Below are 22,249 nucleotides of genomic sequence, written 5' to 3' on the forward strand. Positions count from 1 at the left end.
AGGCTCCAGGCTCTGAGCTGGCAGTCAGCACAGAGCCCGACGCGGGGCTCAAACCCACGAACTGCGAGATCATGACCTAAGCGAAAGTCGGACGCTTAACCGACTAAGCCACCCAGGCGCCCCTTACCTTACATATTTTAAATGTATTTATTTATTTTGATAAATATATTCAAATATATATTTAAATACATTTATTTATTTACTTAATTAATTTATTTATTTTATAGATTTTGTCTTATATATTTTTTAAGTGTATTTATTTATTCTGAGGAAGAGAAAGGGCAGAGAGAGAAAGCGTCAGCACACAGCCTGACGCAGGGCTCGATCTCACAAACTGTGAGATCGTGACCTGAGCTGAAACCAAGAGTCAGACGCTTATCAGACTGAGCCCCCCAGATGCCCCTGTTTTGTTGCTTTTATTTTTTCACTTTTTAAAGAAAAGATGTTGCTTACATTTTTCTTTATTCGCTCGCCTCATTATACCTGAGGGGGAACACCTTCCTGGGTGGCCAGATGTATGACCTAGACTTTCTCTCTCCATCGCTGGGTAATATGGCCTTGACTGTGAGCACAACAACTTCATACCTGGGCACAAGTGAGTCTATGGACTTGCCTTCAACTCTTTCCCTGATGCCATGGCTGTGCTTTTGACCATCCCAAGGCAAGAGGCAAACTCACTTGGCACGTCTTCTAGCTTGGGTACTGAGTAATATGACCCTGCTAGAATTAATCATCTCGAGGATTTACGATCATGGTGTTATCTCCTTGCTTTACAAGTGGGGCAACTGATATTGCCCTTAGAGAGTTAAGCAACAATGTTGGTATGACCGTAAGTGCCGTGAACTGGTCTGTGGGTTCTCATCTCTACAGTTACGACAAACTCACACTAAATAAACAGATGTTGCTTTTGGGGAAGTTTAATTCATCTAGTGTGGTGCAATTGTACAAAAGTTCCCTCCTTTTTAGGACCAGTGAAGGATAGCAGAAAAGTAAGGAACTTCTCACACTCCCTACTTTACTAGCATGCAACATGGTTGTACAAGTTATATTCGAGTCTGTAGTGAGTCTTACCAAGTATTACATGCACATGTGATGAAGATGAAGCATTGAGAATCAAATGAGCCACGTCTCCTGAGATGAGATCCGTGTCTGTTGTGTGGACATGGAGGAACAGTCAACACAGCGAAATAAATGAATCCTGGGGCGGACATCAGAAAACGCATCACTCTGAGGATGGAGCGTCTGGTTTGTGTTACTCCCACTGCACCACGGTGAGGAGACCAAACCCCCCGCCATCCAGTTCCCTGCACATAATAAAATCATAGCACCCTTTGTGTTTTCCCAGGCTGTGTGGGTGCAGCGGTGATGCAGACGAAGAGGAGAAGAATGCTTCCCGCTCCGAGAACTTGTACCTGTCACAGTGGAGGATATCCGCCCGGTTAAAGCAAAAACAGAAGATCTCTGCTTCTTCTCAGGTCCGACGCAAAGTTGAAATTTTAAGGTAAGAGATACTATATTTAGTGTGGATAAAATGGAAGATTCTAGATCTCATCTCTCCGTCTCATAGAGATCAATAAAAAGCAAAGACATTTAGATTATTCGCGTAAAAATCAGTGTATTTGTTCTTTCTTTTTCATTGTTATGACTTTTTATTTTGAGATGGTTTAAGACCTACAGGGAGTAGGAAAAATAGTAGAGAATGAGCAAAAATGTTCACTCACCCCAGCTTCCCCTAATGATGGTATCTTTTATAACAATAGTCATTGTCAAGGCGCCCGAGTGGTTCAGTCAGTTGAGTGCCGACTCTTGACTTCAGTTCAGGTCATGATCCCAGGGTTGTGGCATCCAGCCCTGCACTGGGCTCCAAGCTGAGCATGAAAATTGACATTGACCCAATACTGTTAACTCAGATATAGATTTTATTTCAAGGTAATATATGACAGGCTGGAATATATTGCCGATGAACACAAGAAATCTTCAGTCTTGCTTCGCCTATCCACCCCTTCTCAATGGGATATTTCTATACAGGGGACCATAATTTGTAGGACTCAATAAACCAGTTTATTTGGTTGAACCAATGCCAGATACTTCAATGCCAATCTCTAGCTAATTGGACTGTAGTAGATGATTAAGGTCAGGGCTATCCATAGAATTCCTGCCATGATGGATGTAGCTCATATCCGTGGTGTCTGATATGAAAACCCACGGTGTCTGGCCACTTAAAATATGGCTACTTCAAGTGAAGAACTGATTTTAAAATTTAATTAATTAAAATTTAAGTTTAAATAGGCACACGTATCTAGTGGCTATCATATTAGACAGTACAAGCCTTGGCCCAAAGGACGCTCCCTTGCTCCTAACCCCAATCTTGATCCAAGGGACCCTGGAGCCCAGCTCTCAAGTGTGAAGAAGAAGAAATAACCTAGCATAGGACTTTTCTGTTCCATATCTGGATGAAAATCCCCCGTAGAAGAAGAAAATAAGACTAATATTCATCGTTTCCTTCCCTGGTAGCATCTCAGGTGTACCTCACTGTGTGGGGGCAGGAGGTAGAAGACGAGCATTAGTACTGGATGGGTTCTTTTTTTCTTAAATTTTTAAATGTTTACTTATTTATTTTGAGAGAAAGCAAGAGAAGCATGAGCAGGGATGGGGCAGAGAGAAATGGAGAGAGAGAATCCCAGGCAGGCTCTGCACTATAAGCGCAGAGCTCAACTAGGGGCTTGAACCCAAGAACCATGAGATCTTGACCTGAGCCAAAGTCAAGAATCGGTTGCTAACTGACTCAGCCACCCAGGCGCCCCTGTCTTAGGTGGGTTCTTGCAGAATGTAATCTCACTGATGTCCTGGAATCTCAGTCACTCACATTAGGGTCCCATTCTCTTGGGCACCAATGATGGGTGAAGGCAGAATATAAGCTAGCAATCTTCTCCTCTTCCTAAAATTCTCAACAAGGTCACTTAAATCAAGACACTAGCATGAAACAAAACCTTACAGCAAGTACTGGTGTTGAGAATCAACTGAGTTCCTCTTCCTGGGATGGAGAGAGCTGTATGGAATGGGAAATAGAGACAGAGTGAAATCCAGCACGAGGAGGGGTGAGATGGAGTCATGGGGACTTGAGAGAAGACTTCCCTAAAGACAAAGCATGGGGTCTGTGGCTTTTAACTTAAAATCGTGCTGCCGAGATGCTGTATTCAATGCTGTTTTTTTTTTCAAATTTTTTAATGTTTTATTTATTTCTGAGAGAGAGAGAGAGACAGCTTGAGCAGGGGAGGGGCAGAGGGAGAGGGAGGCACAGAATCTGAACCAGGCTCCCGGCTCTGAGCTGTCAGCACAGAGCCCGACGCGGGGCTTGAACCCACGAACTATGAGATCATGACCTGAGCTGAAGTCGGACGCTTAACCGACTGAGCCACCCAGGCGCCCCTCCATGCTGTATTCATAACACAACTTCTGTTCTGTTCGCAGTGGCATTGGTGATGCATCTCACCCCAGCTCTTCAGCTGTGCAGCTACACAATAACCGCCTTTCTACTTTCTCAGAAAATGAAGTATATTATGATGTGACGATATCAGAAGAACCATTGTACATCAGTGCTCTGGGAACTAAGTCCTGTGAGAAAGAGGATTCCAAGTAAGGGGAATGATTATATGGGGAGAGCTGTGATAGTACTGGATTCCATTCCTCAATACCACAGGTGCCCATGAGAATCAGGGGGATTTGGTCATTTTTAAAAAAAAAATTTTAAACGTTTATTTATTTTTGAGAGACAGAGAGCATGAGCAGGGGAGGGGCAGAGGGAGAGGGAGACACACAGAATCATAAGCAGGCTCCAGGCTCTGAGCTAGCTGTCAGCACAGAGCCCGACACGGGGCTCAAACCCCTGAACCACGAGATCATGACCTGAGACGAAGTCAGCCGTCCAACTGACTGAGCCACCCAGGTGCCCGGGATTTGCTCATCTATATAGGAATAAGGGGGAGAATGAATGAGGTTACACAGTCTTACCAACAAAGCCAGAAATTTATGAATGAGGTCAACCACCTCCTCTTCCAGGAAGGCATCTTGAGAAGCCAAACACAAAAAGGCAGTAATGGATGGAAAGATCACTGTGTCATCAGTTGAGCTGGAAACCAAATCCAATAGCTAACTCAGTGCCCTGGGAAACTAGCTCATGAAGGATGAACTGGGGTCCCTGAAGGGGTATGCCGGAAAATATTCAACACTAGCTTCCCCAGGAGAGTGGAGAGAGCTTTTATTTGTAGTGCTGGCCAATTTCCGTGAGGCGACTACTTCTATCATGGTGGATTTCAAACTACGGACATGACGTCCCTGAACGTGGGTGGAGCTGTTGAGGTGCTCAGTAGCCTATAGATGTAAATAACCTCAAGAGCTCAGAGTATAGAGGCTCCTGGGTGGCTCCGTAGGAAGAACTTGCAACTCTTGATCTCGGGACCCTGAGTCGGAGCCCAACGTTGGGTGGAGAGATTACAAAAAAATAAATAAATAAATAAAAAAGAAAAGAATGCAGAATATAGTAAGATGTGGTAAAATAATTAGGAAGTACTAAGTTTTGAGCATTCATTTATTTGTAATATAGTCTATTTAAATGAAAGTCTCATATAACTTAATTTTTAATAATAGCTGTGTTGAGCCACCTGCCCACAAAATTCCTGAAAAATTTAACAGTCGGATCCCGCGATCTGGGCTGAGTTAGCTCCCGCTCACCAGGGGCTTCCTCCCACAACCTAAATCCCAACCTCAGCCACCCCTTGGAAGCCAGGGCAGGAGCACCACACAGAAGGCAGTGTATTTAACCTCCGTGCTTTGCATGGGGCTAGCATAATCCGTCATGGCTTCTGTAGCCTCAGACATGAGCACTAAGGCTGAGGAGGGCAGGTCATGTTTCTCACATGTAGCTTGCCCAAGAGCTCTTTTGCGAAAAGAGCCACAGATTCTTTCTTTTAAGTCCACTTCTCCATGTGTTCCTTTTACCCTTAGTCTGTGTATCAATTCCTCTGTTAATCCCTTTCACGCTGAAGTGAATAGACATAGCAAGGACTACATACTGAGTCTGGGGGTCAAAGATTACATGTATAGATCAAGAAATGAAGACAATCTGAGAACACCTCAGTGAAACTAGACATTTCAGGGTACCGTGGCAGCAATTATGCAATAACTACTTTACCCACAGAAAACAATGCTTTTACTTCCTCTTTCCTGACATCCTCCCCCCTCCCCTGCCCTTTTAAAATTTAAGCAGTCTTCATGACCAGCACAGAGCCCAACACGGACCTCGGATTCACAACCGTGAGATCATGACCTGAGATCAAGAGGCAGACACTGAACTGACTGAGCCACACAGGCGTCCTTCTTGCCCTGTGATCCCCCAGGTCTCAATTCCTTCCACATTTCCAACTCCCCAAGACAGAGATTGGGTTATGCTGGTTGTCCTCAGGTCTTAGGGGCGGATTTCTCACCACGAGGCACTTTATAAACCACTAGCTCACCCCATAGATCGTAACGTTCAACTTTGTCTAAATAGTGGAATCGTTTGGGAAGCTTTAAAAGCAATGGTGCTTTGGTCTCACTTCCAACCTCCTGATTTAATTGGTATGGGCTGTGGCCTGTGTTTTGTGATGGGTGTGTGTTGGGGGTGCGGTGTGGTTTAGCTTCCCAGGAGCAGTCAAGTTCGGGCACCACTGCTATGGGGAGGTGTGTCTCACCATGAGTCAATTGCTAATTTAGTGGGTTTATTCCAAAAGTTATATGATACAAATGAGAGCCATTTAATCAATCAATCAATCTCCCAAAATGTTTGTTTGACTAAATTCTATTTCATGTATAAACATGACAGTCTCCCTACTGTTCATTAGACTTTAGCAGTTAAAAAAAAAAAATAAAGCAACCTTATTCAGGACAGTGAAAATACCAAGGGTGCCAAAATCTGCAGTTTTATGGTAGGATATACAGATATAGATATAGGTATAGATATATTCATATGTATATACGTGTATAAATATAAGGGAGAGCGCTCCCTTTTGGCCATATCAACTCTCAGTTCTGATCATTAACTATAGATAAATGTCAAAATCATTTCTTTGCTTTTCCAAGACCCCCGTAGCCGTCGTCATCCACCTCTGGCCATTTGTTCTCGAGTGACATCAATCATTTCATCTGGAAAGTCTCCCTGAATGATGATTTCATCCTGTCCTGTTACTGAGTCCCCACGGGAGAATTTTTGAGCAACACGTCTCTGTGTTTCTTTGAGATTAATTTTGAAAGTCACAAGGTCACCTAGCTCTGTCACACATTTCTCCTTCACTCCGGGAATTTCGGTGATCAGAACCTTTTGTGGCAGGGTCTTCTTTTTTGCTCTATTTGACCGCTTCCGCCTCTCTTCTGCTTTTTCTTCTGTTCCTCTTCTCCTGCTGTGCCTTTTGACCCTCACCACTGTCCGCTTCTTGTTTCAGTGAATTTTCTCCAGGAAGTTTTGCAAGCTCATTTGCCACATTCTTCTCTACTGCTTGCTTCGGCAGCACAAATACTAAACTTGGAAAATTCTTGTCTAACCACTATTGACATTTAGTGATGTCAGGCATGTGTACTCACAGAACTCACTCTGTACCGAACAGACCCCACAGTAAAGGACTCAGAGTGGGTAGCGTGCAGCTAACCTGCCCTGGAGTATTGCCCCTCAGACCTCCTTTGCCATCATGCCCGGGGGATGCAGAAATATAAGCAGTCACATCTCACACACCCAGGTGGTCACAAAATTCCTGTCCCCTCCAGTCCTGCCACTACCTCCCACTGGAGCAACACATGTCCAGTCATAGTAATTTAAAGTTTATTTTGAGAGAGAGAGAGAGAGAGAGAGAATCCTAAGTAGGCTCTGCACCATCAGCACAGAGGCTGATGTGGGTCTTGAACCCACAAAATGTGAGATCATGACCTGAGCCAAAATCAAGAGTCAGACACTTAACCGACTGAGCCATCCAGGCACCCTCACAGCCAGAGCAACTTAAACAATAGAAGTTAGGTATGGCCACTTTGGACACTGATATAATAGGAGAAGAGGTTGAATCGTCAAAACACATTTGGTTTGGGAGATCCTCTTAGTTTTACTATGCTCATATTTTGTTAGCAAACCTCTCTTGGTCCAAATCATCTCTTTATTGAGAGTCTACTACAGCTGTCCAGTAGAACTTTCCGTGATGATGGAAATGTTTTATTCTGCGGTGGCCAATATGGTATCCATTTTNTTCCACTGGAGCAACACATGTCCAGTCAGAGTAATTTAAAGTTTATTTTGAGAGAGAGAGAGAGAGAGAATCCTAAGTAGGCTCTGCACCATCAGCACAGAGGCTGATGTGGGTCTTGAACCCACAAAATGTGAGATCATGACCTGAGCCAAAATGAAGAGTCAGACACTTAACCGACTGAGCCATCCAGGCACCCTCACAGCCAGAGCAACTTAAACAATAGAAGTTAGGTATGGCCACTTTGGACACTGATATAATAGGAGAAGAGGTTGAATCGTCAAAACACATTTGGTTTGGGAGATCCTCTTAGTTTTACTATGCTCATATTTTGTTAGCAAACCTCTCTTGGTCCAAATCATCTCTTTATTGAGAGTCTACTACAGCTGTCCAGTAGAACTTTCCGTGATGATGGAAATGTTTTATTCTGCGGTGGCCAATATGGTATCCATTTTCCACATGTAGGTATTAAGCACTTGAAATGTGGACAGTACAGCTGAGGAGGTGAATTAAAAAAAATTTTTTTTAACCTTTATTCATTTTTGAAAGACGGACAGAGACAGAGCATTAGTGGGGGGGGGGCAGAGAGAGAGGGAGACACAGAATCCGAAGCAGGCTCCAGGCTCTGCGCTGTCAGCACAAAGCCCAACACGGGGCTTGAACCCACGAACCGTGAGATCATGACCTGAGCTGAAGTTGGATGCTTAACCAGCTGAGCCACCCAGGTGCCCCTGAGGAGCTGAATTTTAAGTCAAATTAAGTTAAATCAAATTAAGTTTAAAATGAAGTTAAATTAAATTAAATTACAAGTTTAAATGGCCTCTTTTGGCTAGTGGCCACTGTTCGGGCAAGACAGCTCTAGCTTTTAATCATATCCCCATTATCATCATCATCATTATTATTATGTTTTTTGCATATGTATGAACTGATTTCTTTTCTCTCTCTCTTTTTTTAAGTAATCTCTTCACCTAACATGGGGGTCAACCTCACGACTCCAAGATCAAGAGCCGCATGCTCTATTGACACTCAGGTGCCTATTGTGACCTGATTTCTAATATTTTCCTCATTTTTGAACTCAAGGGCTCCAGTCAGAAGCAAATCTGAACACCAGGAATCTTTACAGAGTCAAGAATCAGGTAATTGGCTAACGTAGAGATGAGATCAAGGCTGTGTCAGTGGGTTGATAGAAATGTCCTGTGGTTTTACACAGAGAAGAGAGTGTTGAAATCCTTTGTGGCAGTGATGACCAAAACCAATTTTTCTTATGTCTAACACCATCCTCCATGTGACTTAAATGGGTATATGGAGTACTTAAAATCTTGGACATTATTTCAGGAATGGATTCCATATTCCAAACACTCTATTTGGAACATTACACGTATTTTATTATACACGGAAACTCTACAAAAGGATTATATAGATTCTACTTCAAAAAAAAAAAAAGATAAAGCAAACTTAGAAGTGAGAAATCTTCCAGCTGGTAAGTGAGCTGTGGGAGCATTGGATTGTGTCTGGGTATAATTAAAAGGGGCCTCTCTTCCTTTACCCTATTCCATGCTAAGACTTCAAAAAACAAGCAATGTGTGGTTAAGGGTCTTGATCTTTTATGACATTTGTACACAATTGTCTGATTGGCTTTGGGCTAGGAGGCATTCCCATTGCATTAGTCTACTAGGGCTGCCATAACAAAGTACCCCAGACTAGGAGACTTAAACAATAGAAGTTAATTTTCTCATGGTCCTGGAAGCTAGAAGCCTGGTAGATTTGGTGTCTCATGAAGACTCTCCTCCTGGCTTGTAGATGTGTAGATGACCACCTTCTCCCTGGGTCCTCCCATGGCTATTCCTCTGTGCATCCAGAGAGAGAGAGAGAGAGAGAGAGAGATGGAGGGAGATATCTGGTCCCTCTTCCTTTTCTTATAAGGACACCAGGACACCATTCTTATTGGATAAAGAGTTCTTTCTTATGACTCATTAAACTTTTTTTAAATGTTTATTTATTTTTGAGAGAGAGAGAGAGATCATGAGCAGGGGAGGGACAGGGAGAGAGGGAGACACAGAATCTAAAGGAGGCTCCAGGCTCTGAGCTGTCAGCACAGATCCCAATGAGGGGCTCATGAACTATGAGATCATGACCAGATTTGAAGTTGGATGCTTAACCGACTGAGCCACCCAGGCACCCCTCTTATAACTCATTTAAACAGTCGTACCTCCTTATAGGCTTTATCTTCAAATTCAACCCATATATCTATGCTCATTGTGTTGGATTGGAAAAAATTACCTAACCTGACTATATTAGATCCTGTCATTACTTGCTCCACCTCTAAGTGCTGATGGTTGAAAGCTGTCTTACATGGTGTGAGGTAGTTTGAAAGGCATGTGAGATTCAAGGAGAGCAGGGCATTGGTGTTGGCTGTATCTTGATGCTCAGCCCAACTCCTGGTTTACCAGTCATGTGGTCACAGAGTAGTTAATCACATTAATAGCTGACACTGTGTATTATTTTCGCTGGGCATCACACAGCCAGGTACAAAGATTCAGAGCAGTTCTACACGAGGAAAAAACTCCGAGAGGTTAAGTAACTGTTTAACTGAGACTTTTTATTTTTCCTATACAAGACCTCTACTCTCTGCAAAATGAGATTCTATCATATATAATTCCTCATAAACCAATTTTTGTCAGAGGACAGTGTATCAAAGATTTCTATTGTCTAGGATAGAGGTATTTGTTCTATGCAAATCATCCTCACCCAGAGCCTAAGCGTGGGAAAGAAATTCAGCAGAGCATGCGTGGAGGCTCTCCAAGCGTTGCTGCGCAGGCGCATCTTGGAAACATTCAGGGAACCGGGGGATGGTCTGGGGTGCCTCAGGATGGAAGGTGGAGAGCATGAGGGTGAACAATGTGCCTTTACCTCTTCAGCTTTCATGCTTGTTCACTTTACGGACTTGACTTCCCTCACCAGCAGTATTTTCTGCTCTTTGGGACCACATAGAAATTTAGCCGTGGTGGTTCCTGCCCTAGACAAATAAGCCCCCCACCCCAAAGCTGTCCAGCCTGACTTCCTTCTTAAATTTGGGTAGTAACAAAGAACATTCTTATGCCTTTCTTTGTGTGGATTCAAAGAACAAAGCCCCTTGTGCTAGCCACGTACGCTTCTCACTTATAGCTGGATTCCCAACAGCATGTGTGTAATTCAACACCTAGGACCCCTTTGGAGGTGCCTGGAGGTCATGTCTTTTCTAACAATCCTCATCCATAAGTGCAATACTTTTTTTCAGAAGATACTTGCTGGGAAGAGAAGTCAGTAGTGCCCCTCCTGGTTGCTAAACTCTATTCTGGGACTAACCCAGCTTGTAAAAGTAATCGGTTCCTGGGACCTGAAGGAAATGTGGATATTGAGTCAATTGATAAGAGTGCAAAAAGATACAGGTAAGAATTGAAGATGCTGATTGTTTAAATACAATTCTACTATGAAGGAGTATATACTGTGTGATACTTAACATGTATGTACATGTACATGATATATCTGTGTAATATGTATGTGTGTATATGTATATATATATAGATGTGTGTGTATATATAGAATTGTAATACACACATATATATTACAATTCTATTATGAAGGAAGTATATATTGTGTGATACTTATGTATACATGTACATGATGTATCTCTCAAATACATCTGAAAATTTTTTAAATATTTTTTAATTTATTTCTAGGAGAGAGAGAGAGACAGCGTGAGCAGGGGAGGGTCAGAGGGAGAGGGAGACACAGACTCTGAAGCAGGCTCCAGGCTCTGAGCTGGCAGTCAGCACAGAGCCCGACGCGGGGCTCGAACCCACGAACCGCGAGATCATGACCTAAGCGAAAGTCGGACGCTTAACCGACTAAGCCACCCAGGCGCCCTGGTCTGAAATTTCGTCAATATTCTCTGTACTCCATTTTCTGAGTTGGATTTTAATTTTAATAGCTGTAGAATAAAGAGAAATAGGGCCCAGAGAGCTTAAATCCCCAGAGTTTTCTAATGTAGTGAAATTCACAGATATGTCTTGAACCTTGCTTCATTCCAAGCATCACATCCTTCTGCACATTTGTTCTTTATTTTTTTAATGCTCATTTATTTATTTTCAAGAGGGGTGGAGGACAGAGAAAGAGGGAGAGAGAGAGAATCCAAGCAGGATCCATGCTGTCAGCCCAGAGCCCGACACAGGGCTTGAACTCACAAACTGAAATCATGACCTGAGCAGAAATTGAGTCAAACACTCAATTGATTGGCTCACCCAGGAGCCCCTGCACATTTGTTTTTTCTTCCTTCCTTCCTTCCTTCCTTCCTTCCTTCCTTCCTTTTCTTTCTTTCTTTCTTTCTTTCTTTCTTTCTTTCTTTCTTTCTTTCTTTCTTTCTTTCTTTCTTATGTTTTATTTATTTTTGAGAGAGAGAGAGACAGCGTGAGCGGGGGAGGGGTAGAGAGAGAGGGAGACACAAAATCAAAGCAGGCTCCAGGCTTTGAGCTGTCAGCACAGAGCCCGACATGAGGCTCGAACCCACAAACCATGAGATCATGACCTGAGCCGAAGCCAGACGGTCAACCAACTGAGCCACCCAGGCGCCCCAAGTTCTTTAAATCAAAGTCCTGGTGTTGTTCCTGTATGACTATCATTCTGGCTCTTTTCAGTGTCCACTTCCCCGCGGCTGGTTTCTATCTGTGGCCAGAGACAGGCCTTGGCTTCCTGGTAACAGCGGCAGTGACCGTCAGGATTACGTTCAATTCTTGGGGTCGGCACCTGGACCTGGAGTTACAGCATCACGAGCAGTGGATGGTGGGAGGCCCTTTGTTTGACATCTCAGTGGAGCCTGAGGGGTTCATTGCTGAAATCCACCTACCCCACGTCATCTCCCTCCCAGGTAAAGAGGGGAGAGAGGAGGCTGTGGGGGCGGTGGGGAATGTTGTCTAATGGCTTTTGTGGTTGCCTTACAGCAAATGAGGTGGATCTCTCTTGGTTCCAAGTTGCTCATTTCAAGGATGAAGGGATGGTTCTGGAGCCACCAGCCCAAGTGCAGCCTTTCTATGCCGTTCTGGAAAACCCCAGCTTCTCCCTAATGGGGATCTTGCTGAGATTCGCCAGAGGGACTGGTCTTTCGGTCCCCATCACCTCCACGGCACTAATCTATTATCACTTCTACCCTGAAGATGTTATATTTCACTTGTATCTTATCCCCAGTGACTCCTTGCTAACGATGGTAAGGCCTGCAGATTTTGGAGGAGATGTGGGAATTACATTTTCAGCTTATCACCTTGGACCTTCTGTCTCCCTACAGAACAGAGGAGTCAAGGCACAGGGGTGCCTGGGTAGCTCAGTGAGTTGAATGTGGGACTCTTCATTTCAGCTCAGGTCATGATCTCAGTTTTGTGGGTTTGAGCCCCTGTGTTGGGCTCTGTGCTGACTGCGCGGAGCCTGCTGGGGATTCTCCCTTTCTCTCTGCCCCTCCTCTCCTCTCTCTCCACACACACATGCAAAATAAATGAATAAAAAGAAGAAGGAAAAGTTAAGGCACAGCGTTCATTGCTAGAAGTATAAATCACCCTCCACGAGGTCAATCTGTAGGTGCTGAATCTTGAGCCATATGCAATAATCTGCAGTGAGAATTGGGTTCTACTAAAAATAGAGCTACATTTTCTGTTTTTTAAGGAGAAGCAGAAAAGGGAGAGGAGACTTAACGGGGGACTGGCAGAAGACGTAATGCAGAGATTTCATTGTAGAATTGGACATTAATCATATCTAAATGAAACACACACACACACCCCACTGGAGTCATTCTCCTCCTGTGTATTTGTGATAGGCTCAGAGTCCCCCTCCTCCTTTTCCTGGGTTAGTGGTGAAGCACATGTCCTGGTCATTGTCACTCTGACTCCAGAGCTACCGTATCCTTGGAGAAAGTATCACTTCTGTCCCTCCAACCTCGGTGGAGAGGTTAGTGGGGGAAGAGTCATTTGATTTTCTGGCCAATTGGTTAATTCTCCTACAGCCCTATCAGAGGCAGGAGCGTGCCTGGCGGTCACTGGGTTGTGAGTAACCATGCGTATTTAAAATACAAGAGAAAAAATATTTTAAAGTTTGTTTACTTATTTTGAGTGAGAGAGCAGGGGAGGGGCAGAGAGAGAGGGAGAGAGAGAGTCCCCAGACAGGCTTTACTCTGTCAGCACAGAGCCCCATCGGGGCTCGAACTCACGACTGTGAGATCATGATGTGGGCCTTTTAAAAAAGGCATCCCCTCCTCATATACAGAAGCCTATTCACATATATATTTATGAATATGCTTACGTATGTATATACATATATATTTGCATGTGTCGGTCGCTACATAAATCTTTATATCTGTTGAGTGATGTCATATGTGCTAATTAATACAATAGGTGGAGAACTTTGTGTGCCACTGATTTTGCTTATTAACTTTAGCTTCACCCTCTGATTTGCTTCTGCTGCTTCCTCCTCAGGCGATAGATGAGGAGGAAGCTAAATTTCAAGGTGTGCGTCTGCAGACCTCACCCCCAGCGGACCCACTGAATTTTGGTTCCTGTTATATTGTGTCTGGTTCGCCTCACCTGGAGATAATAGGCAAGGTCGGTAGAATTGAAGTCTAACTCAAATTGAACTCAGGTTTCAAAATAGTTTGTACTTTTGGGGGAAAAATGGAAGATCAGGTCATTATTCTCTGAACTATGTCCTGATAAGACCTGGGTACCCTTCTTTCCCTGAAACAATAATATTTCTTAAAATTTTAAACTTAAAAAGAATGTTGACCTTTCTCCCTCTGTTTTTCCATCTGTTTTCCCCTCAACCAGCCATGAGATTGTATAGGAAATGGATTCTATTTCAGTGGGATCTTCTGTAGGCAGAAAGGCCTTTCCACCCCCCGATGCTTTAAGTCAAGTGGTATGTTTCTTCTAGGAGTTGAAATTATCCTACAGGAGCCCTGGAGAAATTCAGGTCTTCTCTAAAGTCTATGCTGGAAGGATGAAGGAACCAATCATACTTAAAATTACTGAAAAAAGACACAAGACTTTGGTCTGGCAAATTTTGGTGAAGCCAGGTAGGTAAAAAGATAAGGCTAAAGATTTAAAATCATGCACCTCTTTCCTTGGTTGCAGTGAAGTCTATCATAGCAGAAGGTCTGTTTATGGTCCCATCCCAGAGAAGAAAATAAATCTACTGCCAATTTGTAATCAACGTGGCTTGAAACAAAAATGATAGTGTGTGCCTGGGATGGGATGGCCGTTGATGTCAAGAATGGAAATCTCCCATACTTAGGAGGTAGTGAACAGGAGATGCTAATTATAAGAGACAGAAGGAGCATCAAGTCCATTTGATTCTATCTTCTGGGAAATTTTATAATTGTTGGCATACATGGAGGTTAAGGGGATGCTGAAAGAGGAAGGGCAAACAATTTACCAGAAGTTTAAACCACAGCAGGGCTTTTAGAGAGAAAAGTGTAAGACCATGTTGAAGGCTTAATGGGAATCACAGTTTAATTGTTTTCCCAAATGGTTGCTCCAATCGGCATATCTCTCACCAACTCCTAAGTGTGTCCAAAGTTCTGCACGATCAACAATCCCAGTATTATAAGGTTTAAGGAATATACTCACTTATTGTTCGAATGTACTCACTTCATGATGAAATGGATTTGCCTAGAAGATAATTTTTTTCCTCCAAAATTTTATTTAAATTCTGGTTAGTTAACATATAGTGTAATAGTGGTTTCAGGAGTAGAATTCAGTGATTCATCACTTACATACAACACCCAGTGCTCATCCTAACAAGTGCCCTCCTTAGTACCCTCCTCCACCCAGCCCATCCCCCACCCACGTCCCTCCATCAACTCTCAGTTTGTTCTCTATCATTAGGAGTCACTTACGGCTTGCTTTCCTCTTTCTTTTTTTTCCTCCCCTTCCCGTACGTTCATCTGTTTTGTTTTCTAAACTCCACATATGAGTGAAATCATAATGGTATTGGTCTTTCTCTGATGCTGGTATTTCACTCCTCATAATTACTCTAGCTCCATCCATGTGGCTACAAATGGCAAGATTTAATTCTTTTTGATGGCTGAGTAATATTCATATATATATGAACACCCCCCCATATCTTCTTTGTCCATTCATCAGTCAAGGGACACTTGGGAATAGTTTGGTTTTTGAATAGTTTGAACCATAGTTTGGTAATTGTAAATAATGCTGCTATAAACATTGGGATGCATGTCCCCCTTCAAATCTGTGTCTTCTATCCTTTGTGGTGCAACTGCTGTGCCATAGGGTAGTTCTATTGTCTAGAATAATTTATGTAGAACAGTATGATAATTTTAGTGTTGCTTCACATTTTCTCACATATTGGCTTAGAAATAGAAATAGAAAGAATATTGGGAAATTATATTCCTTCCTCTGATGCATTTTCCTAATGGGCAGGGAGTGACCTGCTACTTCATTGGGTTCCATTAATATATTAATGCTCGAATGGGATCCTTCACTTAGGAAATGGGATTAAATTATTTTAGTGTGTTACTTGTCAAAGACAAGAGAAACTAAGGGGCACCTGTGTGGCTCAGTCAGTAGAGCATGTGACTCTTGATCTCGGGGTCATGAGTTCAAGCCCCACGTTGGGCATAGAGATTATTAAAAACAATAAACTTAAAAAAGAAAAGAAAAGGAAAACTAAATAAAGGGATACAGCTGATCTCATATCATTCTCCATCTTTTCCTTCCTTCTTAGTGGAACTCCGGTTTGGTGCTACATCGGCCCCTCCTCCTCTCTCAGGTCAGTGCAGTGTTTCCACCAAAAGTCTGATTTCAGGAGGTCTTTGAGTGGTGTGATGTCACTCAATGAGGGTCCATACCTCGTCTTTATTTTCTTTTTTTAAATTTCTTTTTTATTTATTTCTAGGAGAGACAGAGATAGACAGCATGAACAGGGGAGGGTCAGAGAGGGAGACACAGACTCTGAAACAGGCTCCAGGCTCTGAGCTGGCAGTCAGCACAGAGCCCGACGCGGGGCTCGAACCCACGAACCGCGAGATCATGACCTAAGCGAAAGTCGGACGCTTACCCGACTAAGCCACCCAGGCGCCCCTCGTCTTTATTTTCAAAGACTGAGTGGTGCCAGAGACAAACACGGAGTCTGATCCACATGTGTGAGCACATGAGGGTATAATATGCAGACTCCGAGCATGCAGCTGCATCTGATAGGGGAAAACATTTTGCATCTGCTGCACTCTTAAGAGAAAGTAGTTCAAAATGGCTGAAGCTCAAACTTCAGAGAGATGGAGGCCACCGGAGACCAGAGAGGCAGGCGAGATACAGAACTTGTAAACATAAGGACGATTGTTGAACTCTTTTGGACCTTAGTCTGAAGGCAAAAGGGGACTTTTGAAGGGCAGGTAACAGTGCGCTCAGTCTTCCAAACAGTATGGATGAGGAATGAATAGACGGTGGGAGCCAGTTTATGAAGCCATTGTAAATATCAAGATCACGTACTAGCTGGGAATTGGTTAAGGTTAGTGGACATGGTAGGTGGCAGGCAAAGAAAGTATTTAAGATAAGAAGTTAAAGGGCAACAGGCTGCCTCAGTCGGAAGAGCGTGTGACTTGATCTCAGCATTGTGAGTTCATGCTCCATGTTGGGCATAGAGACAACGGCGATGACAACTACTAGTACTACTACTGCCACTACTACTATTATTACTAAACTTTTAAAAAGAAAGAAAGAAAAGAAAAGAAGAAGTCAAGATTCAGAGGACTCCATTCTGCCTTCCATGTTGTTGGTCATGATTGTCAGGCTCCACACAGTAGAAGTGACAGGCCTCCTGTCTCAAAACAGATCATCCAGGAGGAGAAGGAAGGCTCCTCAGGTATCACATTGGCTTAAAATGGCAACAGACCCATTTCCTGGCCAGCTGGTGTTGTCAGGTGGTCCAGAGAGGCAGACTAGCTGGAGAAAACCACGCCCCACACCTGGAGTTACAATTGGGTTCAAACTCAGCTATGGATCTCGGTGAAGAATCCGGTAGAGATGATTTCACAAAGGAAATTGAAAGGACTTAATGTAGGTGGTGAGTGTATAGCATCAACACAGGGTCTCTCCTACCCTTCCCATCATTCAAGCCCTTGAGCAAGAGATATTTGTCACGTGTCATCCGAAGGATAACACTGACACTCATTCACTCTGTCTAGTAGACCCTTCAGATGCTACTGCCAGCCCACATCTTGAGTCAAATCTTTATTCTGGCCACCATGTGCTATGGATCATGACACCTCCTTACCCGTCTTTCCCTTTTGGCCTCGTGGCATCTTGTATTTAATACCCAAATCCTTCTTCTGGGGCACTTGGGTGGCTCAGTTGGTTTAGCGTCCGACCTCGGCTCAGATCTTGATCTCATGGTTCATGAGTTCCAGCCCCACATTGGGCTCATGCTGTCAGCACAGAGCCTACTTCACATTCTCTGGCCTTCTCCTGCTCACACACTCTCTCTGTATCTCTCTCTCTCTCTCTCTCTACCTCTTTCAAAAATAAATAAACATTAAAAAATAGTATCACTCCTTCAAATCCTCTTTTGATACAAACTCTTCTGTGAAGACCTTGCTTTAAAGTCTAGTCATGCCCTCCTTATGATCCAAAGGCTATAGTTACATTTTTTCCCCTGATGAGATTATGGTTGTAAAAATGATCTTGATGGTAAATGCAGCTTATTGGAGGCCTGTAGCGTGCTAGATAATCAGGGTATCTATATTTGTCCTTTACATCCACCACTTCTGTTTACTTCTGTCAATAAACTTTGGCTGGCTTCTCCAGACAATCACAGAGGAACGTCAGAGTGGGAACATGGTAATGGCCATGAAGTAACAATTCTGTAGGAGGGGTAGTCTGAGACAGACACACTGTCTGCACTCATGGGGTTTCTATTCCAGCAGGTGAAAACAACGAAGCCCACTCCACAGTGCTTATCAAAATAGAATTATGGCACAAGTTCCAAAGGAAAAATAGAGGGATTTAGAAGAGGTTAAGATGGGGAGCTCAGATCCAACCTTGAGAGAGTTGAAAAAGTCTCAGAGTGCATCCTGGAGAAAGGAAAAAAGGGAAGTTGATGTCCAGTTAAGATTGAATAGCAAGGGCGCCTTGGTGGCTCATTGAGCGTCTGACTCTTGATCCCGGCTCAGGTCATGATCTCACAGTTCAAGTCCTGCATCGGGCTCTGTGCTGATGGCATAGAGGCTGCTTGGGATTCTCTCTCTCCTTCTCTCTCTGCCCCTCCCTGCTTATGTGTGTGTGTGTCAAAGAGAAAGGGAGAAAAAACTGAATACATTTTTAAAAAAGGAGATTGAGTAGCAGTTGCTAAACAAATGGGAAGGGCGAAACAGTTGAGGCATCAAGAATAGGTTAAGCTCAGAATCTTTCTGTGACAGTAACTTCATTCATTCAAACTGTGAAGTCACTGAACATATACTTGCAATGACTTTTCAATATAAAGACCAAGACTTTACAGAAATCGCATCATTAAATTAAGCTGTTTGACTATAGCACAGATGACTGGGCATTAATTATCTGTGCCACTGTGTTAAGAACAAAAGTTCTAGAGGCATGGGTTGTACGTAAAATGCAATCACGTTTTTAAAAAATGGTTATTTATTTTGAAAGAGAAAGAGAGAGGGAGAGAGTGCAAGCCGTGGGAGAGGCAGAGAGAGGGGGGCAGAAGACCTGAAGCAGGCTCCATGCTCTGAGCTGACACCAGAGAGCCAGATTCAGGACTTGAACTCACAAACCGTGAGATCATGACCTGAGTTGAAGTTGGACGCTTCACTGACTGAGCCACCCAGGTGTCCCAGCACTCACTTTCAATGAAGAAACTGAGGAACAAGAAAGTGATGTTATTTGGCCAAGGTCACACAGGTATTATACGTGGGCACTCGCAGGAACCTTGAGTCAGCATGATGCAAAATACCTTCTTCCGTCCAGTGCTCCCTGTCCCTTCTGTGCTGTAATTAACCAGGTAAATCTCTTTCTACACAGTTCAGCAGCAGAAGACCCTTGAGGGTGGGGAGCCAGCCTCATCTGTCTGCATCTCAGGTGTCATGCATAGCTGCAGGCGATGTATGAACTTGAAGATTCTTAGAAGGATGAGTAGATGGATGTACAGCAATGTACAGCCCTCTCTCTAGGGTTCCTATGACAACCCGCAAGTAGCGAAGGAGAGGTGCTCAAAGCTTGGAGGGGAGGGGTTGGGACTGAGGAAGAGGTATCATTGAGTTCTTCCTAAATTCATTGACCCCTGAGAATGGACTGCATGTCCGGAGGATGTGTATGTGAGATCAGGGCAACACACAGAAGAGAATGAGCAATGTCTCCTGCAGAATTATTTTTTTAAGCTGGGCATAGGTCCTGAGCCCTCTAAGCGAGCTGCCCTGTTCTGAGTGTGCAACTCTTCCTTCTACCCAGCTGTGGCCTTTATGAAGGAGCACCGCCGGCAGCTGCGAGCCAGGATGGGGGACCTGAATGGAATCCTGGACGATCTTCAGGACAGCGAGGTCCTCAGCGAGGAAGAGAAGGAACTGGTGCAGCAGTGGCCGACACAGCAGAGAAGGAACGAGACCCTGCTGAAGATGGTGGAGAAGAAAGGGCCCCAGGTCCAGGAGATATTCTTGAAAAGCTTTAGTAAAAGAGACCCTTACCTGATGTCCTACCTCAGCCAGCAGAGTTTACGACAGTGATTCAGACAGATACTCAGGAAGGGAGAATCCAGTGTTCTCCACTGGAAAATGGATAAACAGACGTGTGATCATTGAGTTCAGTGTCTAAGACAAAAGAGGTCCAGAGGACCCCTGCACGTCACACAGGCTTTACGTTGGCAGAGACCTATTACTGGATCCTAATACCTTGAAGAATTATCTGAAGAGAGTAGGAATACTCCCACTAAATGCCTTTTACAAAAAAACATTGAACATCAGTACAAAAAAATAAAACCCCTGGGTTCAAAACAGGCAAAAGTTATAAGTAACGCTTTGCAGAACATGAACTACAATGGACAATGAATCAGTGAAAAAAATGTCAACTTCTAGTTACCAGGGATCTTATCTAAAAGCCATAAGGAGATACTGTTTTGCATTCATCAAATTGCCAAATACTAGTTTCTGGTATGTAGTGTGGGAGAATATAAAAGGCACAAAAAATATTTGAGTACTGTTATTTGTTATGTAGAATGATTTTTCTTTTTAATGTTTATGTATTTTTGAGAGGGAGAGAGAGACAGAGCATGAGCAGGGGAGGGGCAAAGAGAAAGGGAGACACAGAATCCGAAGCAGGCTCCGGCCCTGCGCTGTCACCACATTGCTCAACTCCGGGCTCCTAGAACTCACGACAGGTGATATCATAACCTAAGCCCAAGTCAGACGCCAGGCATCCCGAAAGAAGTGTCAATTGTTTGTTATGTAAATGTTCACTTCAGAAACTAATGAGGACAAAGAGTGAAATAAAAGATTCACATACCTTAGTGCCAAATTTTCTCACCTTTTAATAAACTCTAGAAACAAATACAAGTAACCTTGCTCCAGGATGTAACATAAATAAGTCAAAATAACACAATATTTATCAACTTCAGAATGGAACAAAAATGATGGAATAATAATAAATTGGAATACAAAGCAATTGGGAATGGGCACCTGGCTGGGTCAGTGGGTAGAGCATGCAACTCTAGATCTTGGGATTGTAGGTTTGAGTCCCACATCGGGCATAGAGATTACTTAACAATAAAATCTTAAACATAAATTTAAAAAAATGGGGAAAGTGAATGAACTTCAGCTACCTGTTTAAACTTCTGTTAATTCCACAAATACATCTTTGAGATAAAAAACAATTCAACTTTGGTAAGACTACAGACAGGATAGTGCCACTCAAAGGAAAAGAACCCAAAATTGTTTTAGCAAAACATATACGAGGTTTAAATCTATAAAGGAAAGCAGAGGGGAAAACATTCCAGAATGGATAACTCTAGTTGTGAGGAATATAATATACAGCATGGTGCCTATTGTTAACCATTCTGTGTTATATCCTTGAAATCTGCTGGGAGAACTTGAAAGTGTTCTCCCATATATGTGCGCGCGCGTGTGCACACACAGACACACACACACACACACATTCTCTCTCACAAGACAAAATGATGTGGGGTCATGGATGTGTTAATTAACTTGAGTGATCATCATTTCACATTGTATATGTATATCAAATCATCATGTTGCACACCACTTTATTGTTCAATCACACCTCAATAAAGCTGGGGAAAAAAAGAATCATAACATTTGAGGTGAGAAAAGACCATGGTAACTTATAGACGTGCATACCAATGTTCAGAGTGATGGATACTTTTCTATGAAGTGAGCTGTGTTTTACGTGAATATAGATTACTTTTGTTATTTTTATATCTTATGTATTATGAATGAAATATTTAACCATAAAACCTTTGGACCCATTTAAATCTTTACCTGTGGCTTTAAAATGATAATTAGGGGGCGCCTGGATGGCTCAGTCGATTAAGTGACCAACTCTTGATTTCAGCTCAGGTCGTTATCTCATAGTTGGTGGGATTGAGCCTTGCCTCTGGGCTCTGTGCTTACGGCTTGGAGTCTTCTTGGGATTCTCTCTCTCTCTCTCTCTCTCTCTCTCTGCCCCTCATCTGCTCATGCTTTGTCTCTCTCAAAAATAAATAAATAAAATTTAAAAAAATAAAATGAGAGCTAGTCCACACCAAACCACCTATGTTACAATCCTGAGAGATCTCTGTGATAGTTGCACCACCGTGAAACTCAGTGCACTTCAGTCTGCTTGCATTTACGGAATTGAAGGGAGGAAGACGTTGTGAAAGCAGGGGGCACAACGGGCCCAGCAGCCAGAGGAAAGGTGTCCTCTGTGGAGCTCCTCTGAGCTCAGCTGCTAGCCAGTCCTGTGAGAGTTTCC

At 43.3% G+C, this 22,249-nt stretch overlaps 1 protein-coding gene and 1 pseudogene across 4 annotated transcripts in view; one reads left to right on the plus strand and one right to left on the minus strand.

Moving 5' to 3' along the window:
• The window catches only part of CARD8 (caspase recruitment domain family member 8), a 23,441-nt gene extending 1,772 nt beyond the window's left edge, over positions 1-21,669 (plus strand). For 2 of the 4 annotated variants that reach the window (XM_077747034.1, XM_077747035.1), the window contains 10 exons: positions 1,346-1,501; positions 3,472-3,636; positions 8,343-8,398; positions 10,540-10,690; positions 11,936-12,165; positions 12,239-12,501; positions 13,757-13,882; positions 14,211-14,352; positions 16,023-16,067; positions 19,739-21,669. In XM_077747034.1, coding sequence (XP_077603160.1) covers positions 1,346-1,501; positions 3,472-3,636; positions 8,343-8,398; positions 10,540-10,690; positions 11,936-12,165; positions 12,239-12,501; positions 13,757-13,882; positions 14,211-14,352; positions 16,023-16,067; positions 19,739-20,010 — 1,606 coding nt within the window. In that variant the 3' untranslated portion in view covers positions 20,011-21,669. Of the gene's footprint in view, positions 1-1,031; positions 1,272-1,345; positions 1,502-3,471; positions 3,637-8,342; positions 8,399-10,539; positions 10,691-11,935; positions 12,166-12,238; positions 12,502-13,756; positions 13,883-14,210; positions 14,353-16,022; positions 16,068-19,738 lie in introns of those variants that run through there. The other 2 variants (XM_077747032.1, XM_077747033.1) reach the window with 2 other exon arrangements.
• On the minus strand, positions 6,097-6,827 carry LOC144217507 (density-regulated protein pseudogene; annotated as a pseudogene).
• Positions 21,670-22,249: the final 580 nt, after the last annotated feature.

The sequence above is a fragment of the Crocuta crocuta genome, unplaced genomic scaffold, assembly GCF_008692635.1.
Source record: "Crocuta crocuta isolate KB4526 unplaced genomic scaffold, BGI_CrCroc_1.0 scaffold334, whole genome shotgun sequence".
NCBI classification, from domain to species: domain Eukaryota; kingdom Metazoa; phylum Chordata; class Mammalia; order Carnivora; family Hyaenidae; genus Crocuta; species Crocuta crocuta.